This window comes from Perna viridis, chromosome 7, assembly GCF_037379345.1.
Source record: "Perna viridis isolate PV_CMFRI_1.1 ecotype Kerala chromosome 7, ASM3737934v1, whole genome shotgun sequence".
Lineage (NCBI taxonomy): Eukaryota > Metazoa > Mollusca > Bivalvia > Mytilida > Mytilidae > Perna > Perna viridis.
The window spans coordinates 12,958,763-12,981,889 of record NC_142451.1 but is presented as its reverse complement, the minus strand read 5'-3'; the positions used below and the strand labels follow the sequence as shown (position 1 = coordinate 12,981,889).

The 23,127-nt window shown below is 34.0% G+C and overlaps 1 protein-coding gene and 1 long non-coding RNA gene across 2 annotated transcripts; one reads left to right on the top strand and one right to left on the bottom strand.

Annotated features, from left to right (window-relative positions):
• Positions 1-548: 548 nt before the first annotated feature.
• LOC148611376 (uncharacterized) lies at positions 549-2,354 on the top strand. Its single transcript, XM_088591870.1, has 2 exons — positions 549-680; positions 1,515-2,354. The coding sequence occupies exon 2, from the start codon at positions 1,536-1,538 to the stop codon at positions 2,229-2,231; it is 696 nt and encodes a 231-aa protein (XP_088447996.1). The 5' UTR covers positions 549-680; positions 1,515-1,535; the 3' UTR covers positions 2,232-2,354.
• Positions 2,355-6,510: 4,156 nt separating this feature from the next.
• Positions 6,511-20,752, bottom strand: LOC148611375 (uncharacterized). Its single transcript, XR_015924117.1, has 3 exons — positions 20,592-20,752; positions 18,191-18,260; positions 6,511-6,903 (listed from the first exon to the last, which is right to left on the bottom strand). It is a non-coding gene; the product is annotated as an uncharacterized LOC148611375 (long non-coding RNA).
• Between the last annotated feature and the right edge of the window lie 2,375 nt (positions 20,753-23,127).

The following is a 23,127-nucleotide window of genomic DNA, read 5'->3' as shown; positions in this document are numbered from 1 at the left end:
AAGTAATTTCAAGTTTTTTTTTTTCAAAATGAGCTGAACTATTAAAACAATATATATCAATTAACCCAATTTTACAAATTAATTTGCTATGAAATACACAAAACTGACAAAATTAGTGTCAAATCAAATAGTTGTTTTCTTACTATTTAGAACTACACATGCACATACATTTTAATTATGAAAAATAACGAATTCGAATTTATCTGAAGATTCAAAAAGAAGAGACATGCATGTTACTATGCAAATTACAGCAGAAAAAATGGCTAAGTTAGTTAAGATAAATAGTAAGATAAATAGTTTGTCTGCAGCAGGGGGTGTTTTCCAGTTTTAAGTATGTTTTTTGTTTTGTCACAGTTTTGTTCTGGGGAACTATGTGATTGTTTTTGTTTCTGTTGTTTTAAGCTTGAATTAAACAAAGTCCAAAGCTAATGGGAAAGCGATCCTGTCCGTCATTTTAAACCAGTTAATCATGATTTATGGGATTTAATAAAAACATATAAAGTTCAAACATTAACTTGTTTTGTCATTGTCTTTGATCAATAAACCTTTAACGTATCAAATGGTTCGATAGAGTTCCATTGTTTCAGTCACGTTTCCGATATCACATTCTTTCGTTAATACTTCATGATCTGTGTTACACACAGCATTTTTATATTCTCTCCTGTAGTTCCTGATTTAATGTAAGTATTTTGTTTCTTCGTGTATTTAATATGTTATCCTGATATTTTCAATTAAAAACGAAGCATGCACTTTTAGTTACTATTCGGCTAGTATTTAACACAGACAGCTGTTATGTATAAAGCTCGAAACAAAACAGTAATCATAATGTTGATATATCATATAAGATTGAGAATTCTTTTCGAATGGAAAATGTCAAACAATTAAGGTTGTTTTACCAATTGAAAACATAAATAAAATACATACTGAATATAGAATATCATTTTTTTATAAGCAACCCAGAGCAGCGGCGTATCCAGACACTTTGAAAAGGAGGGGTTCTAGGAAATTATTTAGCATTTTTGTCCATTTCATACATGAAAATGACAAATTTTCCAATAAAAAGGGCGTGCCAACCCCTACACATCCCTCTGGATCCGCCACTGCCGAAGCATTCATATATACAAATGGGCTTGCTCGAGGCCGATGCGATAGGGAAATTAACTACCAATTGGACACAGGTCTGCGTTTCAAAGTAAAATATGTGATGTATTGTGGATTTTTGCCGGGTTATGTATGGATGTCTGACCAGTGTTCAACCTGTATCACATATGCAGAAAACCCTATCCCCACAAAAAAAGCATAATAAATAACTGTAAGAGCAATACATACAATGGAGTTACTTTTAGTAATAACGCAAAAGAGAAAATAGCAATAAAATATGACTTGAAATCTTCAAAATGATGTGTTGCCAATAATAAATACAATTGCATCATTCATTAATTCTTGAATACATGTACACCTTCATGATATGATTATTAAGTACAGTTTAAAAGGTTTATTTTACTTTTCACCAGTAACAAGTTGGTGTGTTGAAAATGGCTTCTTCCCAGTCCCTCTTGAACAACATTCCAGTGATGGGACCAAGGAAACAGATAATTTGTTCTGACCACTCGGACGAGAAGGTTACATTCTGTTGTCGAGATTGCCACCGTCTTGTATGTGACACGTGTGTAGAGACAAAACACAAGACACATGATTTCAAATCTCTCAAAAACTTTGTTCGAGAAGTTGAGAAAGGTATGAAAATAAAAGAAGACGAGTTAAAGTCTCTCATTTCAATATTTCAAAGACGTGGTACGATGCATAGAGACTACAATGCCCTAATATCAACTATAGACAATCGGACATCAAGCCTTGTCGCCAGCATCGAAAGACTCCGAGATCAAATGAAAGAAGAATGTCTCCGTCAAAAAGAGCGAGAGGACCAGTACCACGATGACTATGAATCAGTTTACCATCCAATGATGCAGAAATTTGACGAAATAGAAAAACTGCTTCAAAATTCTGGAGTTCATAATCATTCTCAGATTTGCCAAGCTCAGCTTGATTTTGATGATAAACTTGAGGTTGTTATAAATAGAGCTGGCAACATGAGCATTATTACACCGAAATTTGTGACTGGAAAAGACGATATCTCGGACCACAAGAAAATCTTTGGGTTCCTTGAATACGATTCAAAACTTAAAGGGACGTCTATGATCATAGCTAGAGAGAATATGCGGAAGAAATGATTATAATCATCCGTGAGTTATTTTCGAATATCGTTACATCATTCGAAATAATACTCGTTTTCTAAGTTCTTGAAAATTGTGTTCTGTATATTTTGTTTATAATAGAAAAGTAGTAAAATTGTATCCTTCTTTTCTGAAACTTACACTATATTAGCACAGAATATGACACAAAAATACATTTCGTATCCAACCTATCTAGGCGACACTGGGTTTCCAAGGATGACCACACGTGTACAAAGCATATACGATCACTATTCATTAGCGCTTCAGTACTTTGATTTACTTCGATAAACTTTGCTCTCAATTCATTTCTTGTAATGGTTACTAGCACTATTTTAGTGATTGAAGATAATTACAATATCTTATTCGATTTGGAAATATTTTATATAGACAGGTTGAATGCATTCCAGTGGGGACCTATTGTGTTCCTCTCGTAGCCGATTTGTTTCTCTATTGTTATGTATACATCGGATGTAGTTCATGGTTAAACTCATGAAACGTCCTTCAAAACATGATCTGTTGCATGAATTTAATTATACTTTTAGAATTGGCCGTAAATAATACTAATTTTGAAAGCTATGTTTAAGATATCTCTACCCAAAAGAGCTCCAGTTGACTAAGTTTAACAATAATATCGTACTTGTACACCTTTTCTTGACTTAGATATTTCACTAGAAAATAGCAACCTTCACACTAAACTTTATGACAAAAGAGATGATTTTGATTTTCCTATTGTTAATTTCCCATTCCTAGATGGTGATATTCCTGAAGCATCCTCCTACAATTTTTACAATTCACAACAGGTCCGTTTTGCTTGTATTTGTAATGAAGTGGCAGATTTTCATGAACGCAATAAATTAATCACTGACAAGTTTTTCCTCTAGGGGTATAGATATCACAAAATTCTAAAAAAAAAAAAAAAAACATTTTTTTTCACCGTTACAGTGTTACAAATTTATAATTGATACAAAATGCAATAGCAGGTTCTTAATTAAAAATGGCATTGCTCACCCAGTTTATTTACGGAAATATAATATATAACGCACATTCATTCAAACATTGGTAAATAACTGATATATTGGATTGTTATTTACCTCCCCCTGTTCAAGTTGGAATATTTATGTGATTGGTGTAAGTTTCTCTCCATCTTCTAAAATGGAATTACATTTTGTAAAATATATACATGGACTTGGGGTACACAAAAAATGTGTCTGAAACAGGACGACTCACAATTATTTTAGATTGCGTTAAAGCCAGTATAAACTATTGGTGCCGAATTTAAAATATTTCAGCTGGATTACTAAAAGATGTTTTTTTAAGAATCAAACAATATAAGGATGGTGGTAAATCATGGAGTGCATCCATCTCTAATATGTTTGATATCTTGAAAATTCAGGGAGGGAATACATACAAATGTTGCTCTAAATCATCTCTCAGTAAAATCAGATCTTAAATCAGTATATATATATAGATCAATACTTGGTATAAACACAAGGAACAATTTATAAATGAAAATGGAAAGTCAAGAACTTCAGCCTAAAACCAACTTTGGATTTAAAAATATCTCCATATTTTCAATGAACCAAAAAAATAGAAAGTTCATCACTAAATTTAAAATCAGCTCTCACAAACTAACAGTAGAGACTGGTAGATATACAAGACTTGTAACACCTTTAACTGGTCGAATTTATGATAGATGCAATAAACACGAAGTTGATGATGAAGTTCATCTTTTAATAAGTTGACTTACTTTGAAAATAAAATCACTCCTGTATGTTCCTCCAGAAGTAGGAGACTCTCTGAAGTAACACTAGCTTTATTACGTAGAAGAATATTTAATAGCTAGATTTTTATCGATTGCTACAATATTGGTGCCATTTTGTTGAATGTATATCTTCAATCACTACGGTGCTGTACTAGCCCTTAAGTAGTCAAATCAACTTATGTTTTTGTATTCTTGTACTTGTATTCTTGTACTTGTATTCTTGTTAAAGGATACGATTTTCAAATTATCGTCTATTCTTAATTTGAACCCTGCTTTCACAAATAGAGATATTCGACCACTAATTAATTGCATCCCTACGTAAAAATAATGTAACGAGAGTTGGTATGGTGTATATGTCAAAGAGACAACAACCCCAACGGGATGAAAATGTCAGCCCATGGCAACCCATTGGTCTTCAATGAACGAAGAAGAAACACTCATAACACAGGGCAGGCTGCAGCTGGTCCCAAAACATCATTATATATAGGTACAGCGAACGAACTGTCCTTATAGTATATACTTAAGTAATATAAAAATAAACTAAAGGTAAAAACGAAACAAAACATACAGAGGCCAGAAATTCCTGATTTAGGACAGCTAGGAACAAAAAATGCGGCGGGGTTAAAGTACTTAGACGTGATCACAACACCCCCCCCCCCGCCCCCTTGGAATCTGGCCACTGTGGAAAACATTACACAATTAAACACACCTAAAATTAGTTAAAATATAGGTCTCACTCCTTGTTACAACGGAAATAAAGAAACTGGATGTAAATTACATGCATGTACAAACTAAGGATTACAAGCAGTGAACTGACATGCATGCTCCAGACCCGTTTAAACCTAAAAGTATTTTTTAATATTGCACTACATCGAATTTTGTCTATTTAGTACTTGACGAAACTGCTCCAAACCGATTCGATGGTATTCTATAGTATGTTCTGAGTTAGCCTTCAGTGAATGCGAGTGTTCCTAAAGAGGATAGAACATTTTATCTGTATGCTGTATGTTTAGAAGGTATTCTGTGGGGAGAATTGGATGTAATATTGATTGAATTTATGATGTGTTTATTTGTGGAAGAGTAAGGCAACCAAGGTTATAGCGGTAATCAAAAGAATGTAATCCAGGGACAAATACCCGACATGGAAAAGAGATATACACAACAAAGAACATAAAGTAACTAAAATCATACATACAAAGTAACAAAAGCAAATGAGCAACTCGGACTCCACTAAAAACTGGGAGCATGGACCATGTGCACCGGTAGGGTAAGCGTTCTCTGCTTTTCTAGAAACACCCGCCGAGTTGCTCATAAAAAGTCAAGTCCGGGGTAGACAAACGAAGAAAGGGAAACTATGACCCGTTGAATAAATCAGTTTTCATGGTGCAGATGGATACACCATAACGATCCACGAGTTCATGATGACGACCATAAAACTTCTGTAGTGATGACTTCAATCTTGTAGCAACATAACCCTGTTCCAGAAGCCTATTTGTTAGAGTTCTAGTGCGATACAAAAAGTCTGCGTAGTTTCGGCAAGCTCTGGCATAATATGAGTTGTGATATGAGCACTACATACGCAGGTGCTGAAGGGATGTTGCCACAGATGAAAGGAAAGTTGACAATTCTGAATGAAAAGTCATCACGTGTGTCGTAAAGTTTGGTCAATAGTTTTCCTTTACCATCGATTTCTAAGTGTAGGTCAAGATATGTTTCAGTTCTTTTTACCTTCCATTAAAGGGGATGGTTAAGGCCTTATGACCCACCGCAGATTCCACGCACCTGTTCGCAGTCAGGAGATGTAGGTTATTAATGTGTCTTTGTGTCGTTAAATGACTTTTGATTTTGATTTTGAAGTATTGTCATCGTTCTGTTACCATGGATTATATTAATTTTGTTGTCGGCGCCTGAAGGTGTGTTGCCTTTTGCTGATATCTAAAAGTATTTTCTATTTTGTATTTAGGTTATATGTCGGTACATTGCATCATGTCAGTTTTTTTTCACATTTTTGCTTGATTATTTAAATTTGTTTGTGGTGCGTGTCCTTATAAATTTATGCGAATCAATTTTTATGATGATTAAGAAACAAAGAAGTGATTCGTTTGTTACGGCCTGTGACGCACTATATTTCAATTTAAGCAAAAAAAAGGTGCACATTGAAGCCACAAGAAGGTCAGTGATAGGGCCTTCGATATGGATATTCACATGTAAATTAAAATAATTACAAAAGCTATAAAATTGTTTCTTCTATGAGCTTACCAGCACGGGTTCAAGGGTGGGATTGGCTCGACATACGACATTGCATGTTTTTTATCCATGAAATTTATATAACTGCCCCCAAAAAATCGTGATTATTTTTTCAACACGCCCTCCAGCCTAAAACCTTGGATCTTGCCAAAATGTACTCCCGGAGAATAAATGATTATCAAAACTATAGTAATAGAAGTTGATGGAACTATCTGAACACTATGAGTCAAACGAGTATTGCATCGGAGAAAATTAAGACATGTGATAGAAGTTTCAGTCATTTATTGTTACTATCATATAAATAACCGCCTCCTCTTCTTGTAAGAGGATGCATCCCAAACTTCTATGTACCCATTCTTATCAGCACACGTAGCATCAAATTCTATTTCAACACGTCCGGCAAAAGTTCGATGAAGTTTACTGTGTTGCACGACGCAGTGCAGAGGAAAAGTTTGCATTCCTTACTGACATTTGCACAATATAATTTGAGCTGCAGTTTGTCCATAGCTGTATTATTAGTCGTGTTGCATATCGCTGATACAGTAAAGTTATTATTTAATTCAGGCTTTGTCATCAGTTGATATTCTTCACAGTGTGGTAAAAAACAAACTGAGTGTCTATGGCGTTGTTCTTTGCTGGGGAAAGGTAATTGGCAAAATGCTGAAAGATTTTTTTTAATTTTGAAAATGCATGCCATACAATCATAATCAACTAGTTCATGGTCTGGGAGGATCCACAGTGCAACCCACCCCACCCCCCCCCCCCCCGCCTTACATACACACGCACACACTCATCAACGTTTTACCAACCATTTACGAATCAATTTGTTGCCAAGGGATATTCTCGAATTATTTTTCAATATAAGCCGATCTTTGTACCAACTGGAACAGAAAGTAATTTTTTTCTGACTCCATTGTTCGTCTAAGCCAAATGGGATATTAAATAAGAATAAACTAAATATATATACTTAGTTAAGCATATAGCCCAATGGTTTTAGTTTAATCATATTTTATTTGCTCAAAACAAAATCGATTGGACAAAAGCAAATCATACTTATTTAGTCCTTTCCTAAATACAATATACATATACAAAATACATATAGAATAAGAGAGCATGCTAGAACAATATATGAACTATACACTACTGTAATGAGTGTAACTAAAAGTCAACCGTAGAGAAAATTAGTTTGGGGAAGGGGATATGATGGTGACGATCTATAACACAGCAAAAACACAAAAAAATATCAACTGGATTCACAAATCATACAACAAGAAATCTTTTTGACCCTTTTATATACTGATAAACCTGCTGGAAAATACAAATGTTTTCTTCATATGTTAATTCAGGGCTTCCAGATAGTAAAATGTTTGCGTTAAGTGGATAAGTATCACAGAGCCAGCTTAAATTATTAAACAAAGTTTGTCTTTGGACTATATATAAAGGACAATGAAAGAGGTAGTAGTCAACATCTTCCATATTAGTACCACATCTACATAGCGGATCTGTAATGATATTTACTCGGTGCAGGTCATAATTCAGAAACGATGCAGAATATCTTAGTTGGGTTATCAGTGTGTTTAGCTTTCTAGGCCCGTATGAAAAATATTTTGGTACAATGGATCGGTCCTTATTCCTAGTAAAAACCGACTTAAATTTGGATACTGAATCAATTTTTTTATTGTAATGTCGAGATTGTTCCATTCCTTAATAGTAGCTGGAAGGAAGGATTCCCTCGTAACAGACAATCTACAATACGGCAATAAAATATCATCCCCGTATCGCAATGGTTAGTTGGAAATAGATTGTACCTTAGGTGGAACAAGATTACACAAATATTCAGGGGCATACTTTTGTTCGATATTATAGAGCATTTGTAATTTTCTACGTTTTCGACGTTCTTGTAGTGTCTCCCATTTCACTTCTTTATATATGTTTTCAATTTTTGTAAACACCGGTAATCCAGTTACTATTCTTGCCGCCTCCGTTTTGGATTTGCTCTAATTTTCCAATGAGTGAAGCATTACAATTGTCCCATACTTCAGAGGCATATTCTAATAATGGTCGAATATAAGATAAATATAGTTTTTTTTCTAAAATGTTACGATTCAGCTTAAATTTTAATTTTCGTAATACGTTAAGATGCTTTCTTGCGCTAGCTATTATATTTTCAATATACAAGGACCAATTTGCATCACTAGTAAATGTTATACATTGGTGTTTATGGTGATTTTTTTTATTGGAATTTCAACTCCATTTAAAGAAAAACTAAACATCGGCATTTCGATATTTGAGAATTACATAATCTCATATTTTTTTCAGCATTAAAAGTCATGAGCCAAGTTTTTGCCCATTTATCCAACTCATTTAAATCACGACTAATGACCGTTCTTATTTGCTCACTATCGCGATCTGAGTAATTAAATGATGTGTCATTTGCAAAAAGTCTGCATAAAGAGGTAAGATTTTCAGCTATATCATAAATGAAAACAACAAATAAGAGAGGTCCAAGTACTGAACCTTGAGGCACACCTGATGTGAGATTGTTTCCTGACGAGGCTGATGAATTTAGAACTACTTTTTGTTTCCTATCACTCAGATAGCTTTGTAACCATTTCAGAATATCTCCTCGAATTCCATAAGATTTTAGTTTATATACTAATCCTTTGTGCCATATTTTGTCGAAAGCTTTTGAAAAATCACAGAAAACAAAGCAGTTAATATTTTTTCTCTAAAGAATTTAGAATGCAGTTATACATTTCTAACAACTGGTGAACGGTGGAATGTTTTGGCATAAATCCAGATTGATAACTGTAAATTTACTTGTTCTAATGAAGATGGTTATAGATATTTTTAAACACAACCCTTTCCATTACTTTACCAACAGAGCTAATTAATGAAATAGGCCTGTAGTTAGACGGTAACGAGGAATCACCCTTTTAAATATTGCTATCACATTAGCCATCTTCCAACAAGATGGAAATTTGCAGAGCTCCAATGATTTGTTAAAAATGATTTTCAATGGGATTGCAATTTTTTCAGGACATAGTTTAAGCATTTTGTGGCTAATGGTATCGGGACCCGATGCTTTATTCGGTTGTAGAATTTGAATAATATCAATAATTTCTTGCTCTTCAATCCTGATACCAAAAATATGATTATTTGTTCTACTGACAAAGTCTGGAAACTTATGACTTTCGTCATTCAATTTTGAAATAGAACAAAAATATTTATTCAGAAGCGTACATTTCTCTTCATCTGAATATGCCATTTCACTTAGATTGCTATCATTTATTATATTTTGTAATGGAGTATGTTATAAGTAGCTTTTCCTGATTTCAGTAGCATTTTCATTATTTTCCAATAGGTTTTGGAGTTTCCTGCATTTTCCAAAATAAAACTGTCAAGATTACGTTCAAATTGATCTTTTGCTATTTTCTTTAACTTTATTTCTCTGTCGCTTGTAACTTAATACATCTTTCTCTAACTTTGATTTAATTGCCTTCCTTCGTAAACGGTCGCGTACTCCTATTTCTCTTCTTAAGTCATTGTTAAACCAGGGTTTGCCATTTTTCCGAAGTGTTACAAACTTTTGTTGGAATACACTCCCTCGCGACGGAGAGAAAAATATCATTAAATCCACGACACATGTCATCAACATCTACTTCGTCTCTGAGGAGTGCATTCCAATCTAAATCATCCATTTTTGATGGAAATTTATCTTTGTCATATAACCAAACAGTTCTCTGAACAGGACCTGAGCCCTTTGACGGACATTCCATAAAAAAACAGCCGCTTTGTGGTCACCTATATCTCGAGGTATATCTAACACATCAGAAAAACTATAATTCATTGTATCGCTATAATCGGGTCAAGTAAACTATCACTCGCTGCCGTTACACGCGTAGGTTTACTTATAATATTGTTCAAGTTGAACATACTAATTATATCAATAAGCTTGTTATTATTGGACACCAGTAAGTCAGAATTTAGATTGCCTGTAATTACAATGTTTTCGTCCCTAACGCATGATTTAATCGTGTCCAGAAATCGACTCCGTTCCGGGTGGACGGTATATATTACAAATTAGAAATGTTTTTCCCTTGGCACTGATTTTAACCCAAAGCGTTTTCTAAAATATTTACACTTTGTACACAGATATTCTCTTTTACATAGATAACTAAACCACCACCAAAGCTATTGCGATCTCGGTGAATTATAGTGTTTGAAAACGTTTCATGATGAATGTCTTCATCTTTTACATTAGGATCTAAGTGAGTTCCGGTGACAGTTAATATATCAAATTCTTCACAAAATATGTTCAGGAATTCAAGTTTGCTTCGTATACTTCTACTATTAAAGTAGCATAGTGCAATGGATTTATCGTGAATGTTGGAAGAGTTGTTGATGTCAGGCCCTGGATTAGGCTCAATATTATTCATCAATAAAATATAATGGAGAACAAAAAGCAGAATAACTATGTCAATGTTCGGGTTTACTGACTGGAGAACGAATAGACCCAATGTGAGTAACGTGCTCTGTAAGTTTGTCATAAATGTACTATTGTATGATAAATTTGAGGGTGCCGAATGTACAAAAGCTATTTTCCTGTTGTTAAAGAGACCTATGGCTGCTCTATAGCTCACAAGATCACTACCTGCCATTTATAAAAAATGTGAACCATATGAGCCAGGTCTGCAGATCTTATAAAAAAAGATGTTTTACCTGTATTAAATAATCGCCACCACAACAAAATCTAAAGAGGCAATTGAGAATAAAAAGGAAAATAACAAAAGAAAACATACTGTTACATGTATTAAAAAAACATGGAGGTTATGATTTTGGAAATTGCTAACTGCATTGTGTACTTGGGATTTACAATTATTATAGTAATATGAAATGTGCTTTGTATTAATTTCAATATTCTGAAATAAAATAGAAGAGCAAAGAAAGAAAACTATAATAATAACAACAAAGCTGGAGTTATTGCATTGCGCTGTGCATGTACATACTCTTTCAGAATTTAAACTCTTAAATTAAGGCTTAATCAGGGTTCAGATAGTAAACAACAGCAAGGTAATGGTACTGTTGAACTAAAAAGAATTAAAATAATATGATCAATTAAGTACATTTATAAAAAAAATATATAAATAGATAACTTTATATAAGTTATTGCTTGTATACTAGAAGTGTCAATTACATGTGTTTAATAGTGTGGCTTGCATATCTAATTATTCGATACTCATATGGGTAACCATTTGATTTAAAAGGAATTATAAGACACTTTTAAATTATGTGTATGTGGAAATGAGAAGAAAAGGGGATAGCATACAAAATTTGCAAGTATTAAGATAGAACATGAATTCTCCTTACTCGATCATGCATGTCTAATACAAATTTTAATTCAACATTTATCTGTAATTAACACCATTAAGGGGAAAAAATCATTTTTTTGTTATTGAAGCCTACTAATTGGCTGAAGGGGATGTCCGAACTTAGTGAAATTTGTACACGGGTGAATGGTTTGGATAACATAATCACCATTGGGTTACATGTAGGTATATAAGTTGACAATCTGAGGAAAGAAATAAAATAATAACCATGCAATACGAACAAATAGAACTTTTCAGTTAAAAAAAAAGAATTTTCTGTAAAGGTAATTTGTCTTAAAGACCCGACAATTCCACCTCGACTTGGCTGTGGACTATTTGGGAACTACTGACCCTATTTATAAGGTCATTGAGGTCATCAAAATTGTTTATTAAAATCTTCCGCCCCTCAGTAGTGACTTTGGCAAAAATGCGACCATCAGAAGTCCAGTATGTCTCAATCAACTTGTCTTTTTTTTTTAAATTCGCTAGGCTCTTGACTAAGTCTGTTCTAAATTTTGTAAGGTTTTCTGTAATAAATGTCCCATCCACGTCATTTTTAGTGCCTTCTTGCTGGTGAAAATTGCTTGACGAGTTCTGTAGGAAAGGAACCTGACTATGATCTGCGATTTACCATTTCTGACCTTTCTAATGACGTGCGACCTGCCGATGTCATTTAAACCAATGTTTTGTTGGAGTTTATTGTTACAAACATTTAGAACCAGTTGACCTGTATTTACCGGGTGTTTGATGTTACCATCTACATCTACAGGCACCGGAACATTGTGGAAACGCAAGCTTGTACGACGCGGGTATTGTTCTTGGTTTTCGATCCAATTTTCTAGTTCGGCTATTTTTGGTTTTAGAGCACTCATTTCTCTGAAATTTTCTTGGACAGACATGTGATCTTGATTTGCTCTCTGTAGGACAGATGTTTCAATAAATTGCTTGCAAACTTTTTGCTCAAGGTCTTGAATTACAGTTTTTTTGCGTCTCAATTTGTTCAAGCAAAGGTTTGGTTGCAGCCTCTACATGTTCTAGTACTTGCGACTCAACCATTGAGGTCACTGACTCACTGACTTCGGTTGTGAGGACAGGAATTATTGAATTTAAGATTTCTGGACTTGACAATATTTCCAAGACTTTATCAGCAAGATTCTGCCTTTTATTTTGTTTCTGCGTTCCAGGCAGGTTGTCTGGATTATCTGGGTTTACACGGCGCTCCTGTTGACGGGTTTGGTTTACATAATCGTCACTCAAAAGAGGCATCCATGTTTGTTTATGTTTCGGGCGTGAGTACAAGTTCACAAGTTCATAATATTGGTACAAATTTCAGAACAATTTTAAGTCAACTTCAAATTATATCTCGTACAAGACTCTCATATCAATTTTTGGCACGTAGTAATTTTCTATTATCTATCAAAAATCCCAAAAAGACCGGAGCGATTTTCACTCTACCATCTCTGTCGGCGCATGCTCTCTAAATGGTATCACAAAAGTTGCTATAACACTTAAGGTTATTGAGTCATATGTGAAATATGTATTCCTGCCCCACAGGAATTTCGCTTTGAATGACATATTTTTCAATGTAAAAAACCCTGTATTTACGCTTTAGTCAAAAATTGCTCATTTGGTATATTCTAAATAGTATTATCCGGGTTCGTTTGATGACTTGTGGCGATTTTTATCAAAAATGAAAAAAGTGATTTATTTCGATTCTAATATGACTAGTTTCTCCATCGTTTTGAATAGACGCAGCCTGTGTTGCACTAAATGTTGGTTGTGTGTTTATCACTTTTTTTACCATGGCTGTGGTCAAAAGAGCATTGAAGCACAGATGTGCCATACAAACCGTTGGAGATTCAGCGGTACCGCGGAGTACCGCCCTTCAACCGCTTCTAACGCGCCACTTCACAAATACATGTATTACGATTCAAAATGTCAACAAAGCAGGGTCACTCGTGAAAAATTATCAAAACCTCAATAAAAATGTATTTTTGTAGCAAAAATGGTATCAGCATCTTACAGGAAATTGATTCTGTAATCGAACTAGGTAGGTATGACATGCACGATTTAAACTTGAAACTCGTTAAAAGCGGTTGAAGGGCGGTACTTCGCGGTATGGCTCATCGTTCTGATCACAACCCGACATATCAATATCCAAATTAAAAGGAGGAGGGTTGCCGGGTCAGAGGAAATTCGGACTATATTTAATTTTAAAAAATGAAATACCGTAGTTCAAGCAAACTTGTATATCATTCAGTGCCTATATTTGAACTATTTCAATTCCATTTAGGTAAAAATTGCAACCCATACAAAAATACCTGAAGATGAACCAAAATGCTATTTTTTTAGCATATAAACATTGTAAAAAGAAAAACATCATAGATTCAACGAAGTATAAAAATTTGGTAGACATACATAAATTGTTCCATTTTATAATTTTTGGCGACATATTGATTGGTAAATGGGAGGTATTATAGCTAGGGTAACTGAAAATCATACTGTAGTCGATGAGTGGGAGGTGCACGGGTTAGATTTACTGTGGGGGTGCACGGGTTAGATAGATTTATTGTGGGGGTGCACGGGTTAGATTTTTTTTTTGTTATTGTCTCAGCCCACGTACTAAACATCATTTAACTATAGTGCTACATTTATGCTATGACTGTAAAATAAAGAGTATCAATAATTAAAAGTATGTTTCCGAATTGAAAGTCAACGAAGAGACATAAACGCTAACTCATCTATTAGCAGAACATTGGTCTTTGCACGAAATGTTCCCCTTCCTCAGATTTTAAGGGCTAAAAAGGACACAGGCACTTGTTTTGAGAGATTTTATAATTGCTATCTCAATCATGTTTCATACAAAACTTTTTTCTGTCTGAGATAAAAGGTGGATTTTTTTCTTTTCTGTATGTACAAAAATGTAAATGTTGATATATTGTACAAATTTTTTAAGCGTGGAAAAGGAGGCCGTTTTCATTTTCTTATAGTAAACAACTATCTCAGATTCCTTCCAGCTACTATCTCTATACCTTAAGCTGAGGTAAATGTTGAACTTTTTTGCCTGTAAAGTGCTATGAGCTACCCTTATAAAAAAGGAGATGTGGTATGATTGCCAATGAGACAGCCAAAAGTCATTCAACGAACAATAGGACTTCTACAGGTTGCCACACAGTTTTCAATGATTGGGCATTTTTTTTTGCAAAATCCATAACATAAAGCAAGGCTCCAAAATAAATGAAATGAAACTATTCATAAAAGACGAAAATCGACCTGATCTAAAGTCAAAGCGTAAAACGAATAACAAAAACATAAAAAACAACGACAACCACTGACTGGACTAGAGGTTGCTGGCTTGGCCAAGCCCATAAAGCATGTGGCGGGACTAAACATGTTTGTGAGTTTTTTTCAAAAAGACAAATCCATATACCAATTAGTTCATATACTTATACTTCACCCATTGCATCCAAAATTTTCAATTATAAAAGGCTATTGCAAAACCTCGAGATTGAGGACTTCAAGGCTAAACTACATGACTGTTCTTGCAAAAACTCTTCATTCAAATATGCTACTTCCGGTCACGTCGTTACAGGAGATTTGTCCATCAAAAAACGAATCTCTGCGTAATATCCTTTCTAACCATTATACAGACTTGTTGCCATCATTTTGGATATTGGTTTCCACAGACTCTTTAAACCAGTTTGTGTGAAAAGTCAAGATGAAGAAAAACGATCATTTCTTCCACTACCGTTTGTCAACAAAGGTATAGATGCAATTAATTTGGCTAACATCCTCCATCACAAAAACGTTACCAACAAAATTCCCCCATATTTCAAAGACAAATCCATACCAATTATTTCATATTCCTATACTTCACCCATTGCATCCAAAATTTTCAATTATAAAAGGCTATTGCAGAACCTCGAGATTGAGGACTTCAAGGCTAAACCACCTGACTGTTCTTGCAAAACCTCTCCATTCAAATATGGTCCTTCTGGTTACGTCGTTACGGGAGATTTAACCATTATTGAAAACGAATCTCTACGTAATATCCTTTCTAAAGGTCCCAAGTACCGTGAACCACGTTCCATAAATTGGAATTATAACTTTAAAGTTCTTATGGATGCCGTCGAGGACTATGCAAGAAAATGGATAAAACGAGAACAAGAAGACATTGATTCTCTGTCAGAGTGGTTAAAGGCCGTGAGAGGTCTTTAATTTTGAAACGAATGAAAATTTTAAGTAGGTCAATGAGTGCCAAGGCTACATGAGTTTTCAAAGACCCCGATGTAGCAAAAACATTGTCTACTATACATGACAAATATGTTGTCGTACCTGCAGACAAAGCCCAAGACAACATTGTTTTTGTCTGCAAAACGTTTTATATCCAATGTTTATTATCAGAGGTAGACGTAGAAAATAATAGCAGTGATTTGACCTATACTGCTACCACTCTCTCCAAAGAAGAGATTGTGGAAAACCATTAATTTGTGCTATCCTCTTTTGGTCTCTCTACCAAGGACGATGATTGTGATTTACCGTCTATGTACTGGATTCCTAAACTTCACAAGAATCCATACAAACAACGTTTCATAGCTGGATCTGTAAAGTGTACCACCACTTTCAAAACTTTTAACTTCTATACTCACAACTGTCAAAGAGGGTCTGCAGTCCTACCACAACTCTTGTTACTCCCGTAGTGGTATTAATTCAATGTTGATCCTGAAAAATTCGAAAGATCTTTTGGAGACAATCAGTTCAAGACTATTATCTGAATATAATAGCATTAAAACCTATGATTTTTCAACACTGTATACTTTTATTCCCCATTATCAGCTAAAATCCCGACTTAAAAACATTTTATATCGTTGTTTTTCCAAAAAGATGGTACACCTAGATACAAATATATAGTTCTTGGTAGAGATTCCTCATACTTTGTAAGAAATAATTCCCAATCATTTTCCAAATATACAGAGGAAGATGTTTACAAAATGCTGGAATTTTTAATCGACAACTTATTTGTCCAGTGTGGTGGACGTGTTTATCAACAAACGGTCGGCATTCCAATGGGAACAAATTGTGCTCCTTTACTTGCTGACCTATTTCTTCACTCTTATGAGGCTGACTTTATAGCTGATTTGATCAGAAAGAAAGAATATCGTTTGGCTAGATCCTTCAATCTCAGTTTCCGCTATATAGATGACGTATTATCTTTAAACAATCCTAATTTCGAGGATTTGATACATCGCATCTACCCAAAAGAATAAAGAGATAAAGGATACTACAGACACTGTGAAGTCAGCCTCATATCTTGACCTACACTTAGAAATCGATGGTAAAGGAAAACTGTGGACCAAACTTTACGACAAACGTGATGACTTTTCATTCAGAATTGTCAACGTTCCTTTCATCTGTGGCAACATCCCTTCGGCTCCTGCGTATGGAGTGTTCATATCACAATTCATACGTTATGCCAGAGCTTCCCGAAACTACGCAGACTTTTTGTATCGCGCTAGAACTCTAACAAATAGGCTTCTGGAACAGGGTTATGTTGCTACAAGATTGAAGTCATCACTACAGAAGTTTTATGGTCGTCATCATGAACTCGTGGATAGTTATGATGTATCCATCAGCATCATGAAAACTAATTTATTCAACGGGTCATAGTTTTCCTTTCCTCGTTTGTCTACCCCAGACTTTTTATGAGCAAATCGGCGGGTGTTTCTAGAAAAGCAGAGGACGCTTACCCTACCGGTGCACCTGGTCCATGCTCCAGATTGTAGTGGAGTCCGAGTTGCTCATTTACTTTTGTTACATGTACTTTGTATGTATGATTTTAGTTACTTTATGTTCTTTGTTGTGTGTGTCTGTTTTCCATGTCTGGTCTTTGTCCCTGGATTATATTCTTTTGATTACGGCTATAACCTTGGTTCCCTTGATTACTCTTTCTAAAGGTCTCAAGTACCGTGAAACACGCTTCATCAATTGGAATTATAAATTTAAAGTTTTTATGGATGCTGTGGAGGACTGTGCAAGAAAATGGATAAAACGAGAACAAGAAGACATTGATTCTCTGTCAGAGTGGTTAAAGGCCGTGAGATATTTAATTTTAAAACGAATGAAAGTTTTAATTAGGTCAATGAGTGCCAATGGTACATCAGTTTTCAAAGACCCCGATGTAGCAAAAACATTGTCTACTATACATGACAAATATGTTATTGTACCAGCAGACAAAGCCCAAAACAACATTGTTTTTGCTTGCAAAACGTTTTACATCCAATGTTTATTATCAGAGGTAGAAAATAATAGCCGTGATAAGACCTATACTGCTACCACACTCTCCAAAAAAGAGATTGTGGAAAACCATAAATCTGTGCTATCCTCTTTTTGGTCTCTCTACTAAGGACGGTGATTGTGGTTTACCGTCTATGTACTGGGTTCCTAAACTCCTCAAGAATCCATACAAACAATGTTATAAAGAGTACTCGCTGTAACCTTGTCTTGCTAAGATAACGAAACTAGGACCAAACAGGTTAACTAGCAGGTCTTACTACAATGTGTGAAGCATAAATATTTACGATCAGCGCTTTCACATTTTGTTTTGTAGGGATTGTCACATCCGGAAGCTGCCTTTAGTTTCTCGTTTTCCTGAAACATTTTGGGGTGTTCATGTGTAATCCTACATTTTGTATGCGATCTTAGACAATCCAAAATGAATTACTAAATCACCAATATCTTTTAATCATAACTTTATCTTGGTTAACAAACAACGTACACGTGAGCACACTAGGACTTGCATTTGCTGACAGATGAGATATACTATACATAGAATTCATAGGTTGATGCAATGTATAAACGAGTGCTGTGTTTCCATTAGTTTCGTTGCCTATTGAATAGGACAGCTACACGGCAAATACAAGTGATACTATTAGTACATGGGCTGAGATAACCCCCCGTGCACCCCCACTCATCAACCAAAATATGATTTTCAGGTACCATAATACCTCCCATTTACGAATCTTTTTGTCGCCAAAAAATAAACTGAAGTATTTTTTTTATTCTACGAACTTCTCCTTTCTACAGAAAAAAGTTAACAGACATATGTATGCTTCAGCATTTAGCCCAATGACTTAGTTTTAAAATGGTAACAAGAAAGTTGCGGTAACACTTAGGGTTTTGTAGTAAAATTTTAAAAATGTTCCCCTACCCCGCCAAAAAATCGCTTAAATTGTCGTATTTTTCAATGTCAAAACCCTTAGAGTATTAATGCTTCAGCAAAAATGGCTTATTTTGGTATTTTCTGTTAAGTATTATCACAATTTGTTATATAGATAGCAGTGTTTTATCGAATGTTCTCAGTGAAATAAATTTCGATAATTCAGTGTGAAATAAATTTGGCAATTTCACTCGCTCACATTCTCCCGCCAAAACGTCACAACTTTGATATCAATCCGCCAATCACAGAATTTAAAATTCATGTTAAAAATTTCGATAAATCATGAAGAAAAAATATATAATAAATAGGATAATCAATTGGTTATCGTGTATAACCAAAATATGATCACTCGTGCCAAGAACGCTTGAGGATTTAACTCGGCGCGGAACAAGTTCCGCACACTCATTACATCCAAGCGTTCTTCGGCACTCGTGATAATATTTTAGTTATTCACCTTTTCCAATTAATTATCCTATTATTATACTTCTGGGGTTCTTTTGATGAAATTTGGCGATTTTCGTAGTCAGAATTTATATTATCAAAAAAGCGAAAAATAGGATTTTCGACTTTTCGGTCAAAAGTCACATAAATTCGACTCTACAAGTTATTGCTCAACTAAAACGTCTCAAATTTGGTATCACTCGATAGATAATTAAATTTTCAACATAAATTAACCACGAAAAACAAATTTTCAAGAAATGATTTTCAAAAAACTGTTAAAAATATTACCCCTACCCCTAGAAAACTGGTCTCAGTACTAAACAGAATTCTCATTCACAGCATACCAACACCGTAAAACTCATATTTTAGGTATTCACAATTAAGATTATGATTTTTCCAATATATCTGATCAATCAAGGTGCTTAGATTTTCCTTTTGGGGTAACAATTACTATAAAATCGTAAAAATGGGAGTTTTCAGAATTTCAGAATTTTCTTCTATATCACCCGTTATTTCCCTTTTTTCAGAATACCGTACTTTAATCAAGCTTTTGCGTGATACGGTACATTAATATAGTAACTTAGCTTCAAAATGAGCCCAAGTAATAGATATTTGAACTTTTATAAGTCAAGTTAGGTGAAAAAAATACCTCAACATGAACTAAAATGTTAATTATTGATATATAAACGATGTACAATATGCATGTTGGGTACTATTGTTTTAATTATCGATGTATACAGCATATTTTCTGATTTCAGGCGCGTATGTTTCAGTTTCAATGTGACAATAATGAGTTTTTCATAAACAGAGGAATTTTCGGATTTTCATATTTTCTTCCATTTCACCTGTAATGGGCAATATTTTTCAAGTTTCGTACCTAAACAAGCTTTTGAATATACAAACACATTTATGTAGCATCTTACCTTTCTAATGAGCGATGGCAATACACAATTAAATGTATTCCAGGCCATTTGGTCGAAAGATTGTTACCCTTACCCACCAATGCTATCCCAGGAAGGCTTAGACGCTCAAACAATTGAGTCACAAAATCTTGGTTTTTTTACCCAGTGGGATACAAATATTGGCTAATACTGAAAAAATCCGAGGATATTCTTTGGCGATTAATTGATTCGGTAATGGGAGGTGTAAAGGTACCTAAAAATCACCATGAAGTTGATGAGTAGGGGAGGGTGTATGGTGAACCCTCCCAGCCCATGGATTATATATCTCTTCCACACGATTTGTTTTTTTTCATGAAACGATGCCCAACTGTTTGCAATTATAATATACATGTATATTAATGAAAACTATCTAGAACATACCTGATGAAAAGTGACAGTGAAAGGAATTAGAACAATCACTGCAATAAATAAAACCAAAGCCAACAAAGCTATTCTCGGGCGACTGCAGACTTGACACTTTGAATCCGACATTGGCCTTGGTCTACAACCACAAATCTAATACACACAGTAGTTGATACTACGATATCAGGGTCACTATTCTTTATTAGGTGTTTAAATGTTCAACATTTAATTTACATAATAATATATTTAAATATCACATAAGAAATTACACAAACACAAATAGACATGTCACACAAAGAAAACTTAAAGAGTCCCTGCATTTCAATAATTAAACACACAGCTTAGCCATTCTACTCAAAATAATGTATCATACCAAATATAACGAGTAACTCTAATATTCACTCCCAATATACCAAATATCAAATATGAAAACTAGAAAGCTAAATAGCTTAACTCTAATTCAAAAATACACAAAAATACAAGACAAACACAAAACACTCAATTACACAGGCAAGTATTTTTCACGTGAAATTCATGTTAATCGAACTTCACATGAAATTAACATGATTTTCATGTGAAATTCACTAAACACGAATTTCATGTGAAATTCACTAAACACGAATTTCATGTAAAATTCACTAAACACGAATTTCATGTGTGAATATCATTCACCCGAATTTCACGTAAACTCTGTCACATAGTTTATTTGCTCAATTCGTGTGAAAATCATGTGAAATAAATTAGCCTGCGCACCTGTCTATGGGACTTTATTAAACTTTTTATAATCTTGTATGCCGATGATACAGTGATCTTAGCTGAAACACCATTTTGAAATTTCTACTACAACGACCGTCAAATCGAAGTATTAAACAACTTTAATTATGTAGGAATTACCTTTAGTAAATTTGGCAGTTTTAAACAATGCAAACAGCAACTCAAAGACAAAGCAACTTGTGCTATGTATGAAGTTCTAAGGAAAGGTCGTCTGCATAATCTATCTATTAAGTGCCACATAGATCTATTCAATATACTTGTCAGACCGATATTACAATATGGATGTGAGATATGGGGATTTGAAAATATTGATATTTTGGAAAGAGTACAATTAAAATTTTATAAGATCCTCTTACACCTAAAATCATCGACTCAGAATGATGTCATTTACGGAGAATTGGGTTGTTTTCCGTTATACATAGACATACAAACCAAAATGATGTCGTTTTGGACAAAACTGATAACAGGAAAAGAAAAGAAAATTGCTTCAATCATATTTAAATACCTATTTAGATTAACGCAAATATCTACATTTAGATCCCGACTTCTAGACAAGATGAAAAATATTCTCGATAATTGTGGATTTTCGTATTTTTGGACTTTTCAAAATACAACTAAAATAAAACACGTAATAAAACAAAGACTAGAGGACCAGTATAAGCAGAAATGGGCAGGAAACATCAACAACTCACCAAAAACTATTAACTATCGGTTATTCAAGAATTAACATAACTTCGGACAATATTTTAACATACTAAATGACAAATATATTATTACATTTTCGAAGTTTAGGACAACGAACCACGAACTACCAATAGAAAGCGGCAGATGGCAAAATATAGAGCGTAATCAACGAACATGCCCTGTATACAGAGAGGCCATTGGTGATGAATACCACTACCTGATGGAATGTCCAAATTTTCGAAACGATGGAAAGCTTTACATTGATAAAAAAAATCATATCTAACTGTAATATTTTAAAATTTAGTGCTGTTATGAATCAAAAACATCAATCCAAACTAAGAAAATTGTGCAAATTCATTAGAATTATAAATGACACTCTGGATTCTCTCTGACCTCTAAAAAACTATGATTGTATTTCCCTCCGCAACTGTACAACTCAATGAAATTTGTAATAATATGTTTTTCTGCATACCTTTGTACTACATCGGTTTTATCAGAATAAATTATATATATAGGGACCAGGTTGCCCATCTATACATCAAATTACATACTACTAGTACAATAATAATGTACCATATCCTGAAAAATATAAAGTATAAGCATATGTGTACTTTCCATGAATACTACTAGATTTATTTCAAAACTGGCTAAACTGTCAAAACTAAAGAAAATAGTAACAAAATGTAAAAATAAACTAAAATTGCAGAGTAGACTCAATATACTAAATAAACAAACTAAATATAAAAAAAGTACTAGTTCAAAATATAAAATTACATTGAAAGTATGATTGAAATCAAAATAATTACTGATCTACTATTTCTTCAAAATACTAAAAAAATACTAATCTCATATACTAACACTCGATAGTAAAGAAATGAAAGTAAAGAAAAGATAAAAGTAAATAATAGCTACCTCAAAATCAATCTCAGAAATCCCAAAGCAAATATTCATATTCTTGTACAATATACCAATATGTCTGACTACTTAAAGGACAAAACTGAACTCAAACCAGAAAAGGAAAAATGAGCGGGAAAACACTAGGACAGTAACAATGAAAAAAAAACCGCTCAGATCTATAACCAATTAGAACTCCAAA

Excerpts from the sequence above, each read along its gene's own strand:
- LOC148611376 (XM_088591870.1), top strand. The coding sequence starts at position 1,536 with ATGGCTTCTTCCCAGTCCCTCTTGAACAACATTCCAGTGATGGGACCA.